We start from the raw sequence: 23,101 nt of genomic DNA on the forward strand, positions 1-23,101 counted from the left end.
AAGGTTTTTCTGCTTTAGTGATAAAAATACATTTCTTTTTTTTTTATTATTGATCTTAGCAAACTGATGAATGGAGACGTATTTTAAATAATGATTTGAGCTTCTGTTTGATTGGATAACTTCATGTGTTTCCATGTTAGCGTTTTGTCCTGTTGAGATTCAAACACTAGCATCTTGTCCCAGAGCAGGACACACACTGGTTGGACGCTTTAATTGGAGTGCCATCGCTTTGGGAACAGATGAGACCGAGTGTTCAAGCAATCTTTCAACATTTGCCAAGAAATGCAGTGAATGTAGTCCCTGTGTGAGAGAGTGACACAGACGGGATGCTAATGTGGCTAAGAGGAAAACAAGAGCGTTTCTGTTTTAGATTTGATCACATTAGTGTGTTTTTATAAAGAAGACACAAGCTTTTACACATGGTAAAACAAATCTATTTGTCACCACAAAATATTATTTTGTACAACAAATTAGTATTCATGGCAATGATAGTATTTCTTGGCGACAAATCAGTATTTTGTGTCAACAAATAGTAATTCGTGGCAAAGAATAATAATTTGTCGCAACCAATTAGTATTTCTTGGCAACAAATTAGTGTTTTGTGGGAACAAATTTGAATTTTGTGGCAAATATTTAGTATTTCTTGGCAACAAATTAGTAGTTATTGGCAACAAAATTGTATTTTCTGGCAAAGATTAGTGTTTTGTGGCAACAAAATAGTATTTTGAGCAACAAATTGATATTTTGGGGCAATGAATAACAATTAGTGGCAACAAATTAGTATTTTAAAGCAACAAATAGCAATTTGTGGCCACAAATCATATTTTGTGGCTATAGTAATTTGTGGCCAAAAATGCGTATTTCGTGGCAACAAAATAGTATTTCATGTCAACAAAAAAAGAAGAAGCAGACAACATAAGCTTTTAGCGTCTGTTATTTTTTATTATGATGTTACAGCTTTTTATTGCACATGTCATATACATGGAACTATTGCTTTAAGTGGCCTCCTAAAGCCCAGCTGGAACCACAGCCCGAGAGACTTTGAGATGTTTGTGGAGCTGCTGCAGAGGCCGTCCACAGAGAGTTACCAGGATGCAATGAAAGACTTTTACTTTGAAAAGCACTCTCCCACATTGGTTGGATGACGTGCTGCAGCGTGCTCCCACATTCAGAAGAGTGAGCTCCTAGTGAAGCTGCTCACACACAAAGAGTGGAGGTGAGAGAGTGTGAGACCTACGTTTGGGATTAGCCTCCAAATGAAACGAGAGGACAAGTCGGGGTTAAGTGTCCTGCTTGTGTCCATTAAACGCTGCATGGAAGGAGAAGTCTCATCACTCCCAGCCAGTTCTTCTTTCTTTTTCTTCTTCTCCTTCTTCATCATCATCTCTCGGCCTCTGCTCACTCACTCCTCCTCCTCCCTCCCATCTTCTCATGCAGATAAATAGACATTCCACTAGCTGGTTGTCCATAGCAACCTGCCGTGCACGGTGTATCTAGTGGGAGCAGGAGAGCAAAGCCTTCCTCCAACAAAGCCCATGAATCTCTGAGATACTTTCAGACTTTCTCCTTAGAAATGAATGCAGCGACTGGTGGGCTGTAGCAGTGCTTTGCATAATCCAGCAGGAGCAGCTTTTCCCTCTGCCACATCACACACACACACACACACGCACGCACGCACGCGCACACACACACACACACACACACTGGTGCATTCCTCTGAAACTCTGTCTCCATCCCTCTCAGTGAATCCTGCTCCAAGGACGCACATTTAAAACTCAAATCAAATTCATATCTGATTGGATTTATTCTGATCCCGTTTCATAAAAAGTCAATTAACAGTCATTTTTATCTTCAAACAAAACGTTTAACGCAGATATTTATTCTGAGTTCATTAACATCCTACAAAGCATGCACTGCAACTTAATGCACTAACTTTAGTTTTATCTGTCCATTTATTTCCTTCCTTATTCCTGGGGTTGATACTTCCTGATTAAAGGTGCAGCTTCCTCTTTAAGGTTACAATAAAATAATTTAATATTTGTGATAGTAGATTTATCAGACTATCAGATTCCCTTTGCTTCATTGTCATTGATAGTACACAGACTTCCTGTTATAGCTTTAAAAATATATATTTTAGTATTGGTGAAACACTATATATATAACATTATTTTATTTCTATTTTATTTTAATAATACAATTTTAAGAAAAACAAAGTAATATATGAATCAATTTATTACAGCAAATTTTTTAAATGTATGTAATTAAATTATTGTCTAATTTTGAAAGCCAGTTTACTTTTATTACATTTTACTTTCTTTACATTAAAAAAGCAAAAAAAAAAAATAAATTACGGTAGTATTTAATTTTGAAAATCCATTTTCTAAAATATTTCTAATTTTAGTTTGATAAATTTTTACTGAAATATATATATTATGTAAATAAAATATAATAAATAATTCAATTCAATTCAACTTTATTTAAATTGTGCTATTTACAACAACAAGTCATCTCATAGCACTCATTACAGAATATGATTATGTTATTACAACAAATTATAATTATAAAAAAACTGTATATAATCAGTAAATGTTTAAGCTGGTTTACTTTATCATTAAATAATATGATATACAGGTATATAACAGTGACGTGCAGTCAGGGTAGGCAAGGTAGGCAGTGCCTACCCAAGGGTGAATTGATATTTTGATTATTTGTTTTAATTATAATATAATTATAAATTATTTATTTTCCAATTTACGATAGCCTACAGTACCTATCAGTTTGAAAGTGTAAGCATTTTGTGCTTTTCAAAGCCCAAATTGTTAATCATCGCTATTTCCTAACCGCTGTAAGGAAGGAGGAGGCCACACCCCTTCTCAAAGGCACGTAGCTGCTCTGCCTCTGTTCCCACTACGTGTTTGCGCATGCGCAGTCAGTTCGCCAAGATGAAAACCAATTACGTCCAAAGGCAGCGTAGAGAGCTATGCTAAATGCTATACGTACGTTCACAGTGCATTAGTGAATTGATATCACGTGACCGCTGCTGCTACGTTCTCTAGCTAGTGGGCGGGATAACACTACACTCATGATTTTTCAAGGAAGAACGACAGCTTTTAAAAGATGGAGACCAACACCTGAGTTACCAGAGCTTCAGCAAAGGTAAAGTCAGAAAATTGTTGGTATTTTCTACAGTGAATGGAACAAAAGGAAGGATTGTCTTTGTGGATGCTCCTCACTGAGGATGTTCTGAGATGTTGTTGTTATTTTCTACGTGTTTCTGTGTTTCCAACACAAACAACAGATGTGCTGCCGTGTCATGAGATATATCATGTTGGGAGAGTATGGAGGCTATATTAAATAATTCTTTATGATTCTTTAAATGTGTTTATGATGTTGATTTTGTTAGATGGCTAAACACTTGTTCATTGTTAGGTTTTTTCTTTATTATGAATTTTATATTTTGATAAGCGCATTGAGATGACTTTGTTGTAAATTGCGCTATACAAATAAAGTTGAATTGTATTGAATTGAATTAACACTTGCCAGCAGAAACATATGAAATTGTCATTGGTGTTGACATTGGTGGTCTCGATTTGGAACGCCCTTACTACCCAACCCTAGTTCTCACGGCACGTCACTGGTATATATATAATATTCATGAAGGAGCCCGAGCTAACATATGAGTAGATTATTTCATAATTATTCAGCCTGTATAAGTCAGTAGCACTCCCAGGAATAAGGAGGAGACAAAATTTATTCCACGTGCATGAATTGATCGATTGTGATGTATGTGATGCTGCATATGAACATTCTGCTAACAGCCGAGATTGTGATCCTGTGAGCCTCTGTGGGAGCCAAAGCCAGCTGCTCCACACTTTAAAAACACACACACACACACACACACACACACACACACACACACACACACACACACACACACACACACACACACACACACACACACACACACACACACACACACACACACACACACACACACACACACACGTAAACACTTCAATAACATCACTTCATCTGAATGCAACCAGGCTTTTCTCCTGCTGGACCTTCTTTGATCGGAGCGGCTGATTGTGGAATTTAAAAAAACAAATAGATGTGTTCCTCTACCTCAGCAAAACAAAAACTAAGTGCTTATTATTATTATTATTATTATTATTATTATTATTATTATTATTGTTATAATAATTATTATTATTGTTGTTGTTGTTACTGGACTGTTTTTGCACATAACTATGAAAGAGAAATGTGCAGCTTTCAACCGATTCTCTTTCAACCTTTGCAAAGAACTAGCAAACACACGTTAAGGCACAGGGCCATACCCAACCACCCCCCCCTGGTAGTAAAAGGGATCCTCCACTGTTTTTATTATTAGAAAATCTATGTCTAACAAAACACATTATTATACACCATATTCATTTGCCTTTTAAAAATGTTACTATTTTACAGTTTTAGAGTCTGTGTTCCTTCATTTTGAAGTCATGTGATTGATGATGTCACATGGCCCAGCTGCCTGTAAACATCCCATTGTTTTCTATTGGAGTGAAGCATTCAGCCTGATTTTTAGATCATTTAGCAGCTTTATGATTATTTTAGTTCAGGGCATACCTGTCAAGTATCCCGTTTTGGCCGGGAAACTCCTGTGTTTTACTCTTCTAGTAGTATTTCCCTGTAAATATCCCATATTTTAATGTAATAATAATTAATAATAAAGATGCCTTACTAAACTGAACGTGTCACTAGCCTTGCGAGAACTTCCACCTGAAATGGCCTGGTGGCAATTCTCGCAAGATTAGTGCTGACAGCGGCAACAAACCTGGAAACAACTCAGAACAGAGATGATGAATGAAGATGTTCTGGTGAAAAAACAAAGAACTGGTGAAAATATGTTATGAAATGTGACAGAGAGTTTATCTTCCTAAAGACCATCAGGATGTGACACAGTTACACGTTCTGTTAGATTAATAACTGAGATTTTAACATTTACCACAGCGGAAAGAACCACGTTAGTCACCATGAAAAATCAGCCAATCACAAGCTCCACAAATATACACTGCTTTAAAAAAGTGTTAAAGAATGTAAAATCTGTAATAAATGTGTTTAATAAGTCATTAGTGAATACCAGAGAACCACATGAGTGAGCATGAAAAATTATAATAAAATACATAATAAAAATAAAATGTTAATGTCTAACTTAAAGACAAACAACGTGAAATTAATAATAAATATGCAATGTGTTGATTTGTATGTAAACTGTAAGTATATTAAATAAACACATGTGCTTCATATACACATTTATGTTTTTATTTAGACTGTTTTATAATTTAGGAATTAGGGCTGGGCGATATATTGAGATTTAAGATGTATCGAGTTTTCGATTTTGGCGATATAGAAAACTATAATATTTTATATATATGTAAATATTATAGCTTATTATGAATAAAATACTAGTTTTAGGAGTCGCTGCTTTTACTTCTCAGAACAACATGTAAAGCTCAGTTAGATGATTAATGAGTGCACATATTGATCATCTGTTTGTTAATAAATGTTCCTGTGTAGCATTTTGCATCAGAAAATTTAACCCAGAATTGTTTTTCTGGTCAGACTTTATTTAATAAAATTATCTAGATTTATATCATATATCACCATTTTGAGAAAATATATTGAGAAATGAGTTTTGGTCCATATTGTCCAGCCCTAGTAGGAATGTTCATAGCATTTTAATGTTAATAAAGGTCGACCTACCAGATTCTAATCACATAATTGTATTTAGTAAGTGGTTGACAAGTGGCTATTTTAGATTTATTGTACTATCTTAAAATATAAGGGATACTGGAGCTTGGTTGGGAGGCTGGGACGGCTCGTAGTGGGCGCCAGAAAATTTTCCTTATTTTCAAATCCAAAACTTGACAGGTATGGTTCAGGGGCCAAATACGGAGCAGTTTGATCTCAAGTGGGCCACAGATTTAATGTGGGGAAACAAGTAATTTTAACATTAGAGTGGCCTACATTGACATAAAATACAAAATATGTAAGAAACAGACAATATCCGAGCAACAAGTGATGGATATCAGTCCCAACAGGATCTTCACTTTAACTTTCCGAGATTTTGTGATTAATTTCTCCTTAGGATGGAGCGAGAGGTCGACAGTGTATGCAGTGATGTGGAGACTGCAACGATCCGTCGTGGGGTAAAGAGGGAGCTGAGCCTTTAGGTGAAGCTCTAGATTTACAGGTCGATATACATTCCTACCCTCACCATGGTCATGACCGAAAGAACAAGATCATGGGTACAAGCGGTTGAAATGAGTCGGGTGGCTGGGCTGTCCCTTAGAGATAGTGTGAGAAGCTCAGTCAATCGGGGAGGGGCTCAGAGTAGAGCCACTGCTCCTCCGCATTGAGGAGAGCCAGATGAGGTGGCTCGGTCAACTAATTAGGATGCGTACAGGGCAGGAAGACCCAGGACACGCTGGAGAGACTATGTTTGTCTTGTCAGCTTGTCTGGGAACGCCTCAGGAACCCCCAAAAGAGCTGGATGAAGTGGCTGGGGAGAGGAAAGCCTGGGCCTCCCTCCCGGCATTGGATAAGAAAATGTATGGATGGATGGATTTCTACTTAATTAAAGGAAATGTCATGTAATAATTCAAGGAAAATTTTACAATTTTGTAAGAATTTTGAGTTTCTTCCAACTGTTTAAGACTAAAAATGACTGTAATCATGCGAGAGTTGAGTTTAATTTGCACAATGATTCATGTTTCCTCTCTTAATTTTTACTTTCTTACTGCAGGCCAAATTGGATGTTCCAAAGGGAAGGATTTCACACACGTGATTTAGAGTGTCAAACTCATCTTCATTTGAGGGTCACATATAAACCCAGTTAGATCTCAAGATGGCCGGACCAGAAGAATCCATGTTTTTGTGAAAAAAAAAAAAGCTACGGTGCCCCAGGTTTCACTTTCATGTGTAAGAATGTTTTCTTTTTTCTTAGAATATTAGGTCAAAATTCCATGGATATGCAACAAATTTTCAAAATACCTGTTTTGGGAGTTGTTTTTTTCTTTACTTCTCAGAACAACATGAAAAGTATAGTTAGATTGATTGCTGAGCGCATCCTAACCCAGATCTACCACTAAACAAGCCACACTACTGAACTCACTCACATGTGCTGTCCCTTAGAGGAGAAAAAGTCCAAAGTGGAACATATTGTGCAGCTGTTTGTTAATAAATGTGTCTGTGTGGCATTTATTTACAGTAGTCCCTCGCTGTAACACGGTTCACCTTTCGCGGCCTCGGTGTTTGGGGGATTTTTTTACAGTGCAATTTTGCATTTTTTTTACAGTGTATGAACGTGCATTGTGTTCTGCGTCCTGATTGGCTTCTGCGTTCACACCGGATGCGCCATACGTCCAGATTACATACAAAGTCAATGGATAGACGCGGCCTCGATGCAAAATCTTTCCTGTGCATCGGTGCAGTCCGATCCACGTGTCATTTGTTGACGATGACGTCAGGCCGTCAACACGGACACGGTCTGTTCACCCACTCAACTATGGAGTAGAAGCTGTGTGTGACCACCTAGAGCTGTGTGACACGGCCTTTAGAACTGGCACCGGACTAGGAAGGATTTGGCGTGAAGGAGAATCAGCGAGGAGGTGGTAGTAGCAGGTAAAAGTTATCCCTGTAGCACTGAGCTAGGATAGCATTAGCCACTAATCACACCGACTGTTTTCACTGGTGGTTTATGTTTATGAGAGGAGAAAAAGGAGCACAGCTCCTCACTACAACAGGAAGTGAAACTCACCGAGTTTGATGTGTCGCTGGTGGGCGGGGCTTCGCTTCAAACTCGCATATGAAGCGAATGGGGACATTTTTTGATCCTGCGCACTCATTAGTGCTGTATGTTTGCAAGTTTTCTCCCCGACAAAACCCACAATGTCGACGTCTGTCTGAGAAAAGCGTATAAAGTGTGTGGGGAGGGGTTTTACAGCCTTAAAACATGTATAATAATTGTAAAAAATAAAGCGGACTACTTTGCGGATTTCACCTATTGCGGGTTATTTTTAGAACGTAACCCCCGCGATAAACGAGGGACTACTGTATCAACAATTTTTAGAATGATCAAGATTTATTGTATAATTTATATCACCATTTTAAGAAAAAAATATTGAGGTATGAGTTTTGGACCATATCGCCCTGCCCCAGGAAGTGGGGCTGTGTGACATCGTCAATCACGTGGTTTCTAGATGGTGGAACACAGGCTCTAAAACGGAAAAGTTAATAGAATTAATATGGTGCACAATAACGTGTGTTGTTCGGACATTTCAAAGATTTTAGGCCAAACTTGTGAAAAAAAAAAGTGGAGGATCCCTTTAATAAATACCAACATGATTCCATCAAAGCAGCTCATTTCCCTCCATCATATATTTTATAAATCCGTATATAAACTTTTACACGATGCAGCACTGCCTGTCACGGCAAAATTTGAGGCAAAAGAAAAATGCATTTTTCATTAATTTGTAACTGGGAGTGGAATACTGTCGCTTTGGTGCTCACATGTCAGGAACTATGGCCTTTCAGAATAAAGGGATTTTTATCACTATAGAAAAAAATGAGCATTTTTGTATTAAAAGCAAAACAAAGCCACGACAGACGAGGTCGGATATGGACGCAGGATACAAAGCGATGACTGATGATGAAACAAATCCATCTTTTTAGTCCAACATTCTGGGGTCACAGAGTGTCCACGTTGTGCTGTTTGAACCATTAGTAGAAGAAGAAGTAGAATAATATACAAATGTACAGAAACACAATAGAAACACACACCTTATCGGTTATCACAACGAGAACCTACAAAAAAGTATGACAGTAAAAATTTTGCGGGTCTTGCGGGTGAGGTAAGCAGAGCCAGAGACACGGCGCCCCCTTCTGGGATGGTCTATTTACAAAGCGTAATAACAAAGCTATCAAAATGAAAGGCTCCAAAAGTTCCTCCTAAAAACATTATCATTTTTTTTTTATATCTTTTGTTTCTCTACGTATACAACTTTTGTCAAATCCATTACTGTACAAGCCTAGAAAATAATTTAATTATAGTTACACACTTTCTACATTTGTGAAACAAAACAGTTCTACTTCATGAGGAAGGAGTTGGTTTGTGTGTGTGTGTGTGTGTGTGTGTGTGTGTGTGGGGTGGGGGGGGGGGGGGGGTGCTGAGGGTTGGGTGGCTGCTGAGGGGGGATAAATGTTCCTTCATTGCTAACAGTCGCAGGTTTACGAAGCGGTCGGTCACAGAGACGACGTAGTAGAGTCGACGACTTCTTTCCCATTGCACACGGTCGGGACGTAGTGCGCGCTCACAGAAGCTGTACACACACACACGCACACACACACACACACACACAAGTTTAAATAAGTGGTAAATAACAAACACAAGCATCATTACATTTTAAATACTTTTTACTGAGGACTTAAAGAAAACTTTCTACTTTTGGCACTTTTACAAAAATGTTCATGCTGCAATATATGTACAGGTATAACATGTACGGTGTACATTTTAGGACATCGTGAGGTATTAGGTATAAACCTGCCATTTATCGAACCAAACGCACTCATGACTCAGCAAAACCACCGTCAGAAGAAACCGCTTCACTTGTCAAACGCCAACAAATGACACAACCTTAAACATGTCATTTTATTTTGAAGAAACAAGAAATACACATGATGTCATCAATATGTGCTGCGTCGGCTACGAGAGTAAGTTGAAAGGTTTTTTTAAACATTTATGAAGCTTTAAAATCCTCTCTGTGACTTGAATGTATGTACCCCATGTTCAAATGTTTTTTTCTTGTTTGTCAATCCCCTGTGACCCTGAAAAACAGGAACAAGTGTGTCTGAAAATGGATGGATGGATGTTTGTCAATACTGTAGAATTGAAATAAAGATTTGAAGTAAAAAAAAAAAAGAGAATAAGTTGAAAGCTGTTATTTTCTATTTATTTTTAAGGGGTAAGATGTCAGACATGAAAATCAGTTGTCGTTATAGGCTGTTTTCCACTCCTTGCACGCTGGAGGCTAGATCCATTCCACACATATCTACCATACACAAACGGGTGTAATTTCTACATATTACTCTGCAGCGGAATAATGTGTATGCACATAGCCCTCAGCGCTTGCGCTCAGGACAGACCTGCTTGGGACAAGTCACAGGAGTGGAGTGGAGACGCATACTGCATCAGGGGTGTAGGGCCTTATATCTTTTTTATGTTAAGGAATCATATAATTGACCAATAAAAACTGAATCCACTTAAAGTGACATAATATGATCATCATGAAGTGGCCGTTCATTAATTCCCCCGCCGCGCACTTGTAAACACATGTTGACTCTGCCACCCGAAACACCGACTAAACTACCAAAAAAAAAACTATGCAATTACAGAGCCGAGCAGTTCCGTTAACTTGACCCGCTTTTGTGTCTGTGGGGCTACACCTGTTTCTGGTGAAGCTACAAACAATATTTACCAGTAATTTGAAAAACATCTCATCAGTGCTACAGGAGATCTGTGGGAATAAGTTGTGTTGTTGTTGTGGACGAGACTGATTCCAGGGACTGTAGAGTCTGGAACATGATAACTTGATAGCCTCTAATATTGTGGCCCCTAGTGGTGAAATAACTGATGCATCTTGTGTCTAAACATTTGTGTCTAATCATCTAGAATAGTATCATCAGGATAATTTAAATTAGGTTATTTTAAATTAAGTTGATCAATACTTAGTAAACCTGCTCAGATTCAGTAAACCATTGATCCCTGAGGGGAAATATGGTGATATTAATGCTGTGCTCATACATATCTATATGACATATGATTATTAATAATTAAAAAGGAGCAGTAAGAATAATCCATGTCAGCTACCTTTTATTTGTAGTTTACACTTCAAATACACTTTTATTTTGACATGTTTCTGTTTAATTATGTTTTATTTATTTATTTATTATTATTATTATTATTATTATTATTATTATTATTATTATTATTATTATTATTATTATTATTATTATTATTATTATTATCAATAATAATTTTGTTTCCTCACAAGAGTTGAAAACCAGTGTTTTCTGAAAAAATGGTTACAATATTTCTGGAAAAAAAAACAAAAAAAAAAACTGAACAAAAAATAACAAAGTGGAAAACACAGAATTTGAAAAAAAAAAAAGATTTTGGAAAAGATTGAAATGTATTTTATAGTGCCCTATGTAAGTCCTGTTCATGTTTACCAGGTCTTTCACCCTACGATGAAAGTGCAGCTGAGAACAAAGCAAAAGCAGTGGAGAAAGAAAGAGTGGCTGGTAAATGGCTCATGGATCAACAAAGAAAGCTGCTCTGAGAGGCTTGTCCAGACCAAAAGAGGAAAGAAACAAGGCAAATTATAAGAACTGTTAAAAGGTCTATAAAACCAGTGGCTCAGTAGCAGTGGTGTTAACAGTAAAAACGTCAGATACTTTTACTTTAACCTCACAATTCTTCATAAATATATTTTTATTGTTTTTCACAAACCACAACTTGAGTGGCGTGCCGTGAATATTATTTTGCCTGAAGAAAATAGTGTATTTTGCTCTGTTGTACTCTTCAGAGTGTGTGAGATTGCTCATTTTATGTGTTAAAATGAAAAAAAACCCCCTACAATACATTTTTTTTTGTTTGTCACTATTTTCATCCCTTTGGTGTTTGCATGTCTGGATATATCAACGTTTCATTTAACTACGTATTTATAAATCAAACAATACATTGATAAATCTTAACTTTAGAAAAATGAAAGGAACAAATGACTTTTCAACTTACCTATTCATGTTTTTACTTATTCATGTTTCTGATCTTTTCAAAATAACGCCATGTCGTGTTTTACGACCCGAGGCCGTCGAGTCTGATGACTTTTATTTTGAAGCCTGGGGCCGTGTCATTTGTTGGTGCTTGGTTTGACATGTGACATCTTTTCATGCGGCTGAGGTTTTGCTGAGTCATGAGTCCATTTGGTCTGATAAATGACAGAGGTTTTCCTGATACCTGATACCTCACTCTGAGACCTGAGGATGTCATCGTAGTGATGATGCTTTTTATTTTTCAAAATCAATGTCAATGAAAGTTGCACTTTTAAGTGTTTTTTTAATATTTATATACTGTATATGTACAGTGTATATATATATATATATATATATATATATATATATATATATATATATATATATTACTTTAAAAGCGGCTGGAAACTATAATTATCAGATAAAGACATATTGTGGGCTTTATAAGCTGTGTTTCTATTATCAGTTTTTATTGAGATATTTTACCAAAAGTAATGGAAACACGCTATAGATCAAAGATCTATTGATCAAAGACCATTTGCTCGATAAAAATAAGTAAAAGGTTAAAATGTGCCATTCAAAAGTTTGTTTTGATCTTCACTGTCAACACTAGATGTGTTTTCATTACCCTTGGAATTGAGCAAAATCCAAATATTTCAATAGAAACTGGTAATGGAAATACCTGAATTTAGAAAAAACGCTGAAATATCTCTAAAAAAAAGTCTTTCCTGAGGAAGTTTTTCAGACGTTTCCATATTGAAATGTATCGTAGGCTATAAAAAGATAGAAGTCAGATCACCTACAGCAGAGCAAGTTTGGAAATCAAGGCAACATTTGATAGATTACTGCTCAGAATGTAAAAAAGAAGTAAGAACTAGATCTAAATCTACTCCATCCTTGACAATTATAAACATAAAGTAAACAATACTCATATTTACAGTCAAAGTTCAGAGTCTTGTTTCTTAAAATTCCTTCAGATGAAAAACTTTAAAGCAGTTCATCAAAAAGGGGCAAATAAACATGGTTTCTTGTTTCTGTATCATGACAAAAAATCCAAAGTGAAGCAAACAATCCCATTAAAAATCAACAAGAAACACATAATTACAAATCAGTAGGTAGATCTTTAACACGCTGTGAGTGCCAGCACAGCCTAAAAATACCCTCAGAACACCACGTCCTACATAAAGCAGAAAAAATGCAAAGATTAAATCTAATTATTTAATAATCCTAAATCCTGTGCTGAAAATAACAAGATGAAATCAATGGGATTGATTTGACACCTAATTAACAATTAAGGCATCATCAGGATGTAACTGCAGGCTTACAGTGGGTTGGATAATGTGGGATGCGTACCGTGGGATGCATAGGATGCTGCCGCCCCGCTCACACTGAAGCGGTTCAGGTTCAGCCTGTGGCTCGTCACGTTTTTCTGAGGTTGAAACATGATGATGTGAACTTTAGGAGCAAACATACAGCCCAGAACCACGAAACCACTCAGGCTCACGGAAATACACATGGTGGTGGTCTGGACCTGGGGAGGACACACACACACACACACACACACACAAAACAGCACAATTACATAAAATAACTCAATTTACAAAAAAACACACAAAAGGACCACAATCAACAAACAGAATAGCACAATATATATACCACAATATATATATAATATATATAATATACAAAAGGAAAACAAAAACTGCACACAAAATTACTCCAACATACCAAGATGACTACAAATAAATCATTGAATGATATACAAAATGAATAAAACAAAACAAATGACAACAAATATGATTGACCGAAACCACTGATGGAGTCATATTTTGTCGCTGTTGCTATTAACACAGCACCGTCCTCACACACGCTCTTACTTTGAAAAGGGCAACTGCGAACTACCAGTCGTACAGTTATGAAAAAAAACTGGCATTTTTCAAATTCTGTTTTTAGAAACCAAATAAAAATCAACCGGTTTTTAAAGTTTTGTTTATCCCTTTTTGACCATGATAAATAAAAACTTTGTTATTTCCTGTGTTGATGATTGGTCATTATTCTAAATGCTGACATGAATATGATAAACTAAGACCAACCTAAACTTTGTGTGGAGCATGATCTCATCATCTGAGGCCTAAAACTTCAGATTATTTACATAACTTGTTCTATTTCATAATATTTTGTGAGATGTCTCACTATAGGATGCACACTCCCAGAAGCCCTCAGAAGCACTTTTTCTCAATCCGCCAGTCCTGGATGGTGGTGGAACTTGTTCATCCACCAAGGACACATATATTACTCATAGAACCGGGGTTATGTAAATAACCTAAAGTTCTCTTTCATAATATTTCGTGAGATGTCTCATTATGGGATATGGAAACTCCCGTATACCAGCCCGCAGGGCAGAATTTGTACACATCAGGGCATTAGAACCGCCTGTGCCGCACACGGGACGGAAACGTCCAGCATGTAAAATCGGACAAACGTGAGGGGCGAGATCCAACTCGCTGCTGCACAAATGTCCTGAACAACTCCCCTGAACAAAGCCCAGGATGTGGCAAGACCCCGAGTCGAGTGTGCGCGCAGACCCTCAGGCAGCCACAGACCCTGACTCTTGTAAGCCCAAGCAATAGTCTCCACAACCCAATGTGACAGGCATTGCTTAGTAACAGCCTTTCTCTTGTGGGGATTAGCCCAGGGGACGAACAGCTGATAGCTCTTCCTGAGGCTCCTAGTCATGTCCATGACTTGCGTAACACACGGACTGGACACAACACGTGAGGCCACTGCTCATCTTGTGAGGCAGGAATGGCCAATAGGACAATGGGAGATGACGAGTCCACCACCTTTGGCACAAAGGCCGGGTTGGGATTCAAGATTCACATTGCCCGGTAAGAGCTGAGGGCATTCCAGGTGAACCAAGAGCGGTAACGCCAGCGCGAGCAACAAAACAGCCTTTAGAGAGGCAAACTTCAGGCCTCTTTCTCCCAGTGGTTCAAAAGGAGGACACTTAAGTCCCTCCAGAACAACCGCCAGATTCCATGGTGAGACCAGCGGTCAGGACATGGGGAGGAACCTGCACGCTCTCTTCATAAACCGGCAGATCAGCAGGTGTTGACTCGCCGGTTTGTTCCCAAAGCCTACTGTATATGGCAGGCTGCAATCGCCGCCAAATACAATTTCACAGTGGAAAAGGCTATGAGCTTGTCAATCAGGTGCTGTAGAAATGACAAGATCACTCCCACCGGGTACTGAAAAGGGATGTGACTCCTCTGGAGACACCATCCCTCAAATACCCTCTACTTGCAATCATAAAGAGATCTAGTAGAAGAGGCTCGAGCACTCCGTATGGTGGAAATCACACTCAGTGAGAGTCCCACTGCTGACAGATTGAGCCATTCAGTGCCCAATACCATAGCCCCAAGCGCTCTGGGTGTGGGTGGAAATTTGTGCCCCCCCGCTTGTGACAGCAGGTCTCTGTGCTGTGGAAGCTGCCAAGGACGAGCGCACAGCAATTGGTAAATCTCCACCAGCTAGTACATGGGCTAGGCCATGCTCCTTCACCCTGGACAGAGTGAGGAGTATCAGGGCCAACGGGGCAATTAATGCGTAAAGCAGCGCGTGCTGCTTTACGCATTAATTTTCTCCTGCGGCGAACAACTCCACCTTGGCCCGTCAGTGACGGGCCCACAACTGTTGCACCACCAGTGGGTGTAGCTTTTATTCCCTGTACACCAGCGCATCCCTGGACAACAGGTCCATGCCTACGTTCAGGATCTCCGGAATGTGCGTCGCCCTCAGTGAGAGGAGACGATCGCAGCTCCACAGCATCAGTTTGAGTGCCAGCAAAAACAGCTTGGTGGTTGATATACGCCACGACCATTGTACTTTCTGTCTCTCCAGGACATGATGTTCCACGAGAGACAGGAGGAAGTGGATCAGCGAGAGGAACACCGCTGACAGTTCCAAATAATTTATGCAAGTACACCGGAGGTCCGCGTTCCAGCGACCTCTCACAGACCTGCCCTCGTGACCTCCACCCCAGCCTGTCAGTCTGGCGTCCGTGGAGATCACCTTCCTGGATGTAACGGTCCCCATGGGGACACCGTGCATCAGGAAATCCGAGGTTCACCAGTGGCGCAGACCAGCGCTGCCCTCTGACGTAACCAACACTCTCCATGCGCCATGACACACAGGACTTAACCCATGTGAAGCCACCCACAGCTGGAATTCCCTCATGTGGAGGCGACCGAGGCAGATCACGAGGATGGCCGAAGCCATCAACCTGAGTAACCAAAGTCATAATCTGAACTGAACAGATTTAGTCAAAACAGCGCAACTCATGCCCTGAATGTCACCATTCCAACCGGGGGCTTTCAGGGAAGACAGAGGCAAAAAGTTTCATCATCCCTGGTCTTGGCTTAACAACGCCGCTGCATCGAAGACAGCACTGTGCCAAATATCCCATCCATCACAGGCGCATCTAGGATGGCGGCATTTTCCCCGTCAGACAGCGTAGCGAGGTTGAGCCATCACGCTCGCCCATCACTTTCCCCATGGCTTGTACAGAGCAGTGCTACGGTTGATATCTCGTCCATTGTCACTGGGTCCTGGGAATGAGCAAAATACTCACATAGTTCTGCTTGGTAAGCCATGAGAAGAAAGAGGACATTCAGCGCCCTGACTGAGAGCGCAGCTGCAGCGTATGTCCTGCCAGACAGGTCCGACTGGAGACGGTCCGTCCTGGTACGGCACGTTGGTCCTTCTCCAGAGCGCTCACGGCAGTGAACGACCCAGCCAAAAGCTCCATAGCACGGTATCTGTGCCTCCAGACACCAGTGAGCCAGCTGCTGTCTTGAACCGTGGAGCTGCTCTCCATCGCCACGCAGTTGAGGAAAGAGGAAGCTGCCATTGGAGAATGTCCACTGAAAGGGCGGTCCGTCCATGGACGTGCCACTTCTACCAATAGTTCAGGGAAAAATGGGGAGAACATGTATAGGCGTGCCCTTAAAAGTGGGCAGCTTCTTCCCCTCGTAGTGGGACCTTGTAGCTCCCGTAACGATAGTGGGCCACAAGATGGCCAGGCGCGCTGCAGCGCGTCTGCACACATTCACAGTCTATGCATGCTGGAATGTCAGACAAATCAATGACAGCGTTCGGGCCTGGGACCACAGCTAGTGTGCTGAAGCTGTGGAGCTCTGGACCTGGCTCGGTGCAGAGCTAGGAGCGGGGCCGTCACCGGAGTGAGAGAACCACTCAGGAGCCAACGTGAGCCAAAGCGACAGTGTTGGAGGAGAGCTCACAGCCGGAGCTGGGGTTCTGAGGTTCACTTACCTTCCGGTGATGAACCAAGTAGTGCTGACCGAGCAGAGCAAGGTAGACACTGACTTCTTTCTCAACCTGTTGTGGTCTTAGCAAAACGTAAATCCTATCAGCATCGTTCGCCTGGAAAACAATGATTCGCCTGTTGACAGTTTAACTGATGGAAACGCGAGATGTGCATGAGAGAGAGAAGAGGTGTTTGAATGAGGAACTGCCCATCCACCCTCTTTTAGGACGAGGGAGTGTCCCTGGTGGATGGATAAATTCCACCAGCCAATTAGGATTGGCGGATTGAGAAAAAGGGCTTCTGATGGCTGCTGGGAGTGTGCATCCCATAGTGAGACATCTCACAAAATATTATGAAATAGAACCAACGCTATCTGCCCTGATTGCAGACCTGTGTATGTGTGTGTGTGTGTGTGTGTGTGTGTGTGTGTGTGCTGTGCTGTGCTTCCTCTTCATTTCTAATCTAAGTGATCAAAACATCAGAGGAGCAACAAAGCAAAAGCTCAGCACATTAGCAACTGATGGCTGAATATCTCCTGCATGTATGTAAACCCCTAAAGACTAATCTTAAAGTCAGACTACAAAGACGAATAAGAAACAGAACCTGAAAAAAGGGAAAAGATGATTCTTTTTAAACGGGGATCAAATGAGCAAACGTAGCCACAGTAATACTTTCCTCTGTCTTTTCATACGCTGTGTGCACGTATGTGTGTGCTCAAGATAAGACCTGTGTGTGTGTTTGTGTGTAAATCTCTCACCTTGACTGCTGAGTCATGACGTGTGTGTCAGCGGTTTAACAAAGCCTGTCTGTTTCACCATGAGGAGGATGATGTAAATAATGTAACTGCCTCACTTTGCTTATTCTGTTCAGTTAACGCTAACCTAGGATGGAAGAGGCAGAGCTATGATTGATTCATTCATTTTACCTATAAACAGAAGAATGATCTACAATTTAATAAAGAAATACATTAGAAGACCCTAAAAAATACCCTCAATAAATCCAGTCCATTATTTATTAGATTATTTAGGCCAATATACAGTAATTAGACACTATCGAACCGATATGCAAAATCAATAAATAGAAAACCATAAATTACTCCAGAAACACACAAAAACGAAAGAAAAATAGTAAACAAGAGCAAACAGACAAATTAAACCCCAAAACACATATTATGACAACAAAAATACACAAAATGTTAGAAAAACACACAAAACAAGAATAAAAACATACAAAACGACGACAAAAAAACAAAAAATGACCCCCAAACTACACACACAACTACAAGAAAATTAAATGATATAAAATATACCAAACGACAAAAATGAAATATAAAATGACACTTAATGACTCCCAGTGTTAATGCTTCGATTGTTGTTTATTCTAAATGTCCACATGAATTTTGGTCACAATTTCAGCCCTCACAAAATACAAAACAAAAAAGAAATTTTTTACAAGTTAAAAAAAACAACACTAGTTAACTTTCACATAAGCATATTCCACATTTGAATAGAATAAATAGAAAATGAATTAGAAGACCCTGGAAAATAACATCAATAAAAAAATAAATTATAATTGGAGAATTTAGATGCAGGCCGATACAATTTCATACTTTTCTTGGGCCCATATATCGGACAAATATTCATTGTGTTATTATTATGTTAATTAAATATTATCAGTGTGTGCTTTTATTTCAGATATAATACCCTGTAGTCACTGGATGTGACGTAGAAGATGGGGAGGAAGGCCAACCAGATGATACAGGTGGTATACATGGTGAAACCAATGAACTTGGCCTCGTTGAAGTTCTCAGGGCACTTCCTGGTCTTGAAGGCGTACCTAGAGAAAAACAAAGACAGAAGACTTTCTTTGGTTATTGTTCTTCTTCAGGAAAGCTCATCTAATCAGCTGTGGCGTACTTACACGGTACACAGGACGACCAGGAGCACGTCATATCCCAGCGACAGCAGCATGCTGGAGTCACGTACGTTACATTTAAGAACCACCGTCTGTCGCCGTTCTGGCAAAGTGAAACGCCGCGTCCCGGGAACCTCGAGCAGCAGCCACACTGACACCATCACTAACTGAACAGAGATCAGACTCAGACAGATGAACACCTGGAGGACACAGGAGAGAGGGGGCGGAGTCATTAGTCTGGGCCTGATTTAGACAGATGACCCTGGAGCGGCGTGGTCCCTCACCTGAGAGGACGGGCTAATGAATCGAGGTCTCACCGCACCTGCTCCGTCCTTAACGCCATTGAAAATCCTGGCGATGCGATTGGTTTTGGTGAAGAGGGCGGAGTAGCAGACGGCAAATGACGTGCCCAAGCCGAGGCGGCGCAGGGCGCAGATGGCGGGAGAGGGTTTGGCCAGGAAGAGGAAAGTCATGGCGTAGGACATGAAGACGCCTGAGAGCAGGATGTAGCACAGCTCTCTGCCTGACGCCTTCACCAGAGGAGTGTCGTTGTGGCGCAGAAACACCCAGAATACCAGGCCCGTGCACACGAACCTGAGGATGGACAGGAACGAACGAAAATAAACATTTCAGTTTCCAGGATTCTAAAGTAAGATTTACAAAGCTGCTAATTCAAATGTAAGGCTTTTATTGATTTATAAGTGGAATAAAATAATGTAGTAACTTTTAGAGTATTGCATCTTTTAATAGTTATTATTGGATTATATGTTACATTCAAACTTGAGCTGCTTGAAATACATTGTTTTATCTTTTATCTAACTATTCATTTTCATTTATTTAATTTATCCGGTGTCTAATAAAAGTTTCATTGACGTACTTGTCAATGTTTGAAATCTTCTCTATTATATAGACCAGATGTAAAAATGACAAACACAAAACATTGATCCAAAAATTGAAAAAATGACAACAAAAATACACAAAAGTACAGAAAAATTATACAAGACAACCACAGAATGTTTTAACAACAAAAATGCACAAAATTACGCATAAAACTGCATAAAATGACTATAAAAATTCAAAAAATGACAGAAAAACACACAAAAACAACAACTTAAAAAATGAAAAAATGGGAAAACAACATTAAAATTTTCAAAACAACAATAAAAATACACATACTGTAAATGACTCCCAAAAAATCCAACATGTCTTAACATATTTAACAATAAAAACATTTATGACACCCTCAAGAAAATAAGACAACAACAAAACACACAATAGTAGAATTTTTCTTTTCTTTTTTTTTTCTTACAAAATGTCAATATTTATGAATGAAATTACACAAAAACACACAAAGCAAGAGCAGAAATATACAAATAATATTAATTAATGAATCCAAAATGTTTTAACAGCAAAAATGCTCAAAATACTTACAAAACGATTACAAAGATACATTAAATGACAGAAAACTATACAACACGACTACAAAAAACCCACAAAATAAGTCCAAAAACACAGGAAACAACAATATAAAAATGAATGACTCTCCAAAAAAAGATATCAAAAACACACAAAATTAGAGAAATGTATTTAAAACGACAATACAAATATGCGTAATGACCAGTGACGTGCCGTCAGGGTAGGCAAGGTAGGCAGTGCCTACCCAAGGGTGAATTGATATTTTGATTATTTAATTATAATTTTTTTTTTTTTAATTATAAATTATTTATTTTTCCTTTTCCAATAGCCTACAGTACCTATAAGTTTGAAAGTGTCCGAATTTTGTGCATTTCATAGCCCAAATTACTAAACAGCGCTATTTGCTGGAACACCTGCAGTCTTTTTTTTTTTTTTTTTTCGCTCCGCTGTAAGGCAGAGGGAGGCCACGCCCCCTCCCAAAGGCACGTCGCTCTTCTGCCTCCGTTCCCATTGCGTGATTTTACGTGTTTGCACATGCGCAGTCAGGTCCCCAATGTGACATCCATTTACGCGTAAAGGCAGTGTAGAGATCTGCCTTTGCACGTAACTGCGCTATGCTAAATGCTATACGTAAGTTCACCGCACATTAGTAAATAGATGACACGTGACCGCTGCTGCTACGTTCTCTAGCTAGTGGGCGGGATAACGCTACAGTGTGGATCACAGCGCTAGAGATGATAGAGAAACTTTGTTTTGAGGAAAAACGACAGCTTTTAAAAGATGGAGACCAACACCTGAGTTATCAGACCTTCAGCAAAGGTAAGGCCAGAAAATGTTTCATACTTTTCACAGTGAATGGTACAAAAGGAAGGATTGACTTTGTGGATGCTCCTCACTGAGGATGTTCTGAGTTGTTGTAATTTTTTCCGTGTTTCTGTGTTTCCAACACAAACAACAGATGTGCTGCCGTGTCATGAGATATATCTTGTTGGAGAGTGTGGAGGCTATATTAAATAATTGTTTATGTTTCTTAAATGGTGTTTATGATATTGATTTTGTTAAATGGCTAAACACTTGTTCATGTGGATCTTGTTGGGTCTGTTCTTTCTTATTATGAATTTTATATTTTGATAAGCGCATTGAGATGACTTTGTTGGAAATTGCTTTATACAAATAAAATTGATTTGAATTGAATTAACACTTGCCAGCAGAAACATATGAATTTGTCATTGGTGGTCTCGATTTGCAACGTGCCTACCCAACCCTAGTGGTCACGGCACGTCACTGGTAATGACTGATAAAACAACAAGACAAATACACAGAATGAATCCAAACACACAAACAAAATAAGGTACAATATGCTATGAAAACACACACAAAGCCTTTGCTGTTTGGTCATTATTCTAAACACTAACATGAATGTTGACCACGGGACCCTCAGATCATTTTCGTGACCATGCTGTGATAAATTGTCCATGTGATACAAACGTATTGCTGAAGTTGAATATGAATCAATTCAAGAGTGAGGAGAGGAGTGTTGAAACAGATGCAAAGTGCTCCTCCAGCACTCAGATTGGACTTCCCTGCCCTCGACACTCATAAAAACTAATTGCTGTAAAATTATGCCTCAGGAGACCAAACCGAGTCCTTGGAGCTGTAAATGCATTTTAGATGAGCTCAGCACAGCGTGTATGGAGCTTTGCTAACAGCTTCACACTCACCCTACACAGGCGATGGTGATTGGCCCAATGGCCCAGGCGTCCTCCCACATGATGTAGTCTTCAGGAAGGTCATAACAGGAAGTCAAGTCCTCAGTGGGCCACTGGCCAGGAGCGCAGGGCGAGCAGGTGAATTCATCCGCCAGGTATTCGTGTGGCTCACAGGCCGTGCAGATCCAGCAGCAGTACTCACCTGGGAGCGCTACAGTTAGCAGAGCATGCTAACGCTGTTTGGGCTAATGCTTATTGGGAGAGATTTGGCTCAAAAATATTCAGCAAAATATATTCACAATTGTCACATGTATTTTTTAAGATTTTTAACATACGTGATTTGTGTCAATGATGTTTCTGAAAACCATGTGAAAATCTAAAAAACATGTACAAATCTAAAAAACATGTACAAATCAAACAAACACATGAAAATCTCAAAAACAATTTGAAATGCTGAAAAATGTGAAAATCAATAACGAAAATGTGAAAATCTGAAAAACACAAATTGTATATATACTGTATTTGTTAATATTTTAGAGACAAATCTCTCCCCATAAACGCTCGTATAAAGGTGAAGGATGAAGTTCTCTGTCTCATACCTGCCTGCATTTTCTTCATCTCGTTGCGTTCGCAGGGATCGCTGCATTGCGAAGTGGGCGTGGCCTCTTTGGGCCAATGGATGAGCTCGCTGCTCAGAAACAGACTCTCGGCCCAGTCTCCCACTGGCATGTATGCATAGCGGTCACCTGTGCGTTGGTAGCTGAAGATGTTGTAGCGGCCCACGCCGTCCCCCTGGGAGTCGAACTTCACCACCGTTTCACTGCCTGGGGGAGAGAACGGGCCTGGAGGGGGAGATCAATGAAAAATA

At 39.6% G+C, this 23,101-nt stretch overlaps 1 protein-coding gene across 3 annotated transcripts in view; it reads right to left on the reverse strand.

The window, feature by feature from the left end:
* Window positions 1–8,362: 8,362 nt before the first annotated feature.
* grm3 (glutamate receptor, metabotropic 3) overlaps window positions 8,363–23,101 on the reverse strand; it is a 74,122-nt gene continuing 59,383 nt past the window's right edge. For 2 of the 3 annotated variants that reach the window (XM_028449615.1, XM_028449616.1), the window contains 7 exons: window positions 22,833–23,075; window positions 22,246–22,444; window positions 19,393–19,702; window positions 19,115–19,308; window positions 18,898–19,030; window positions 13,222–13,399; window positions 8,363–9,377 (listed from right to left, as the gene is read on the reverse strand). In XM_028449615.1, coding sequence (XP_028305416.1) covers window positions 9,301–9,377; window positions 13,222–13,399; window positions 18,898–19,030; window positions 19,115–19,308; window positions 19,393–19,702; window positions 22,246–22,444; window positions 22,833–23,075 — 1,334 coding nt within the window. In that variant the 3' untranslated portion in view covers window positions 8,363–9,300. The remainder of the gene's footprint in view (window positions 9,378–13,221; window positions 13,400–18,897; window positions 19,031–19,114; window positions 19,309–19,392; window positions 19,703–22,245; window positions 22,445–22,832; window positions 23,076–23,101) is intronic. The other variant, XM_028449617.1, reaches the window with a different exon arrangement.

Source organism: Gouania willdenowi, chromosome 6, assembly GCF_900634775.1.
Source record: "Gouania willdenowi chromosome 6, fGouWil2.1, whole genome shotgun sequence".
In the NCBI taxonomy this organism is placed as follows: Eukaryota; Metazoa; Chordata; class Actinopteri; order Blenniiformes; family Gobiesocidae; genus Gouania; species Gouania willdenowi.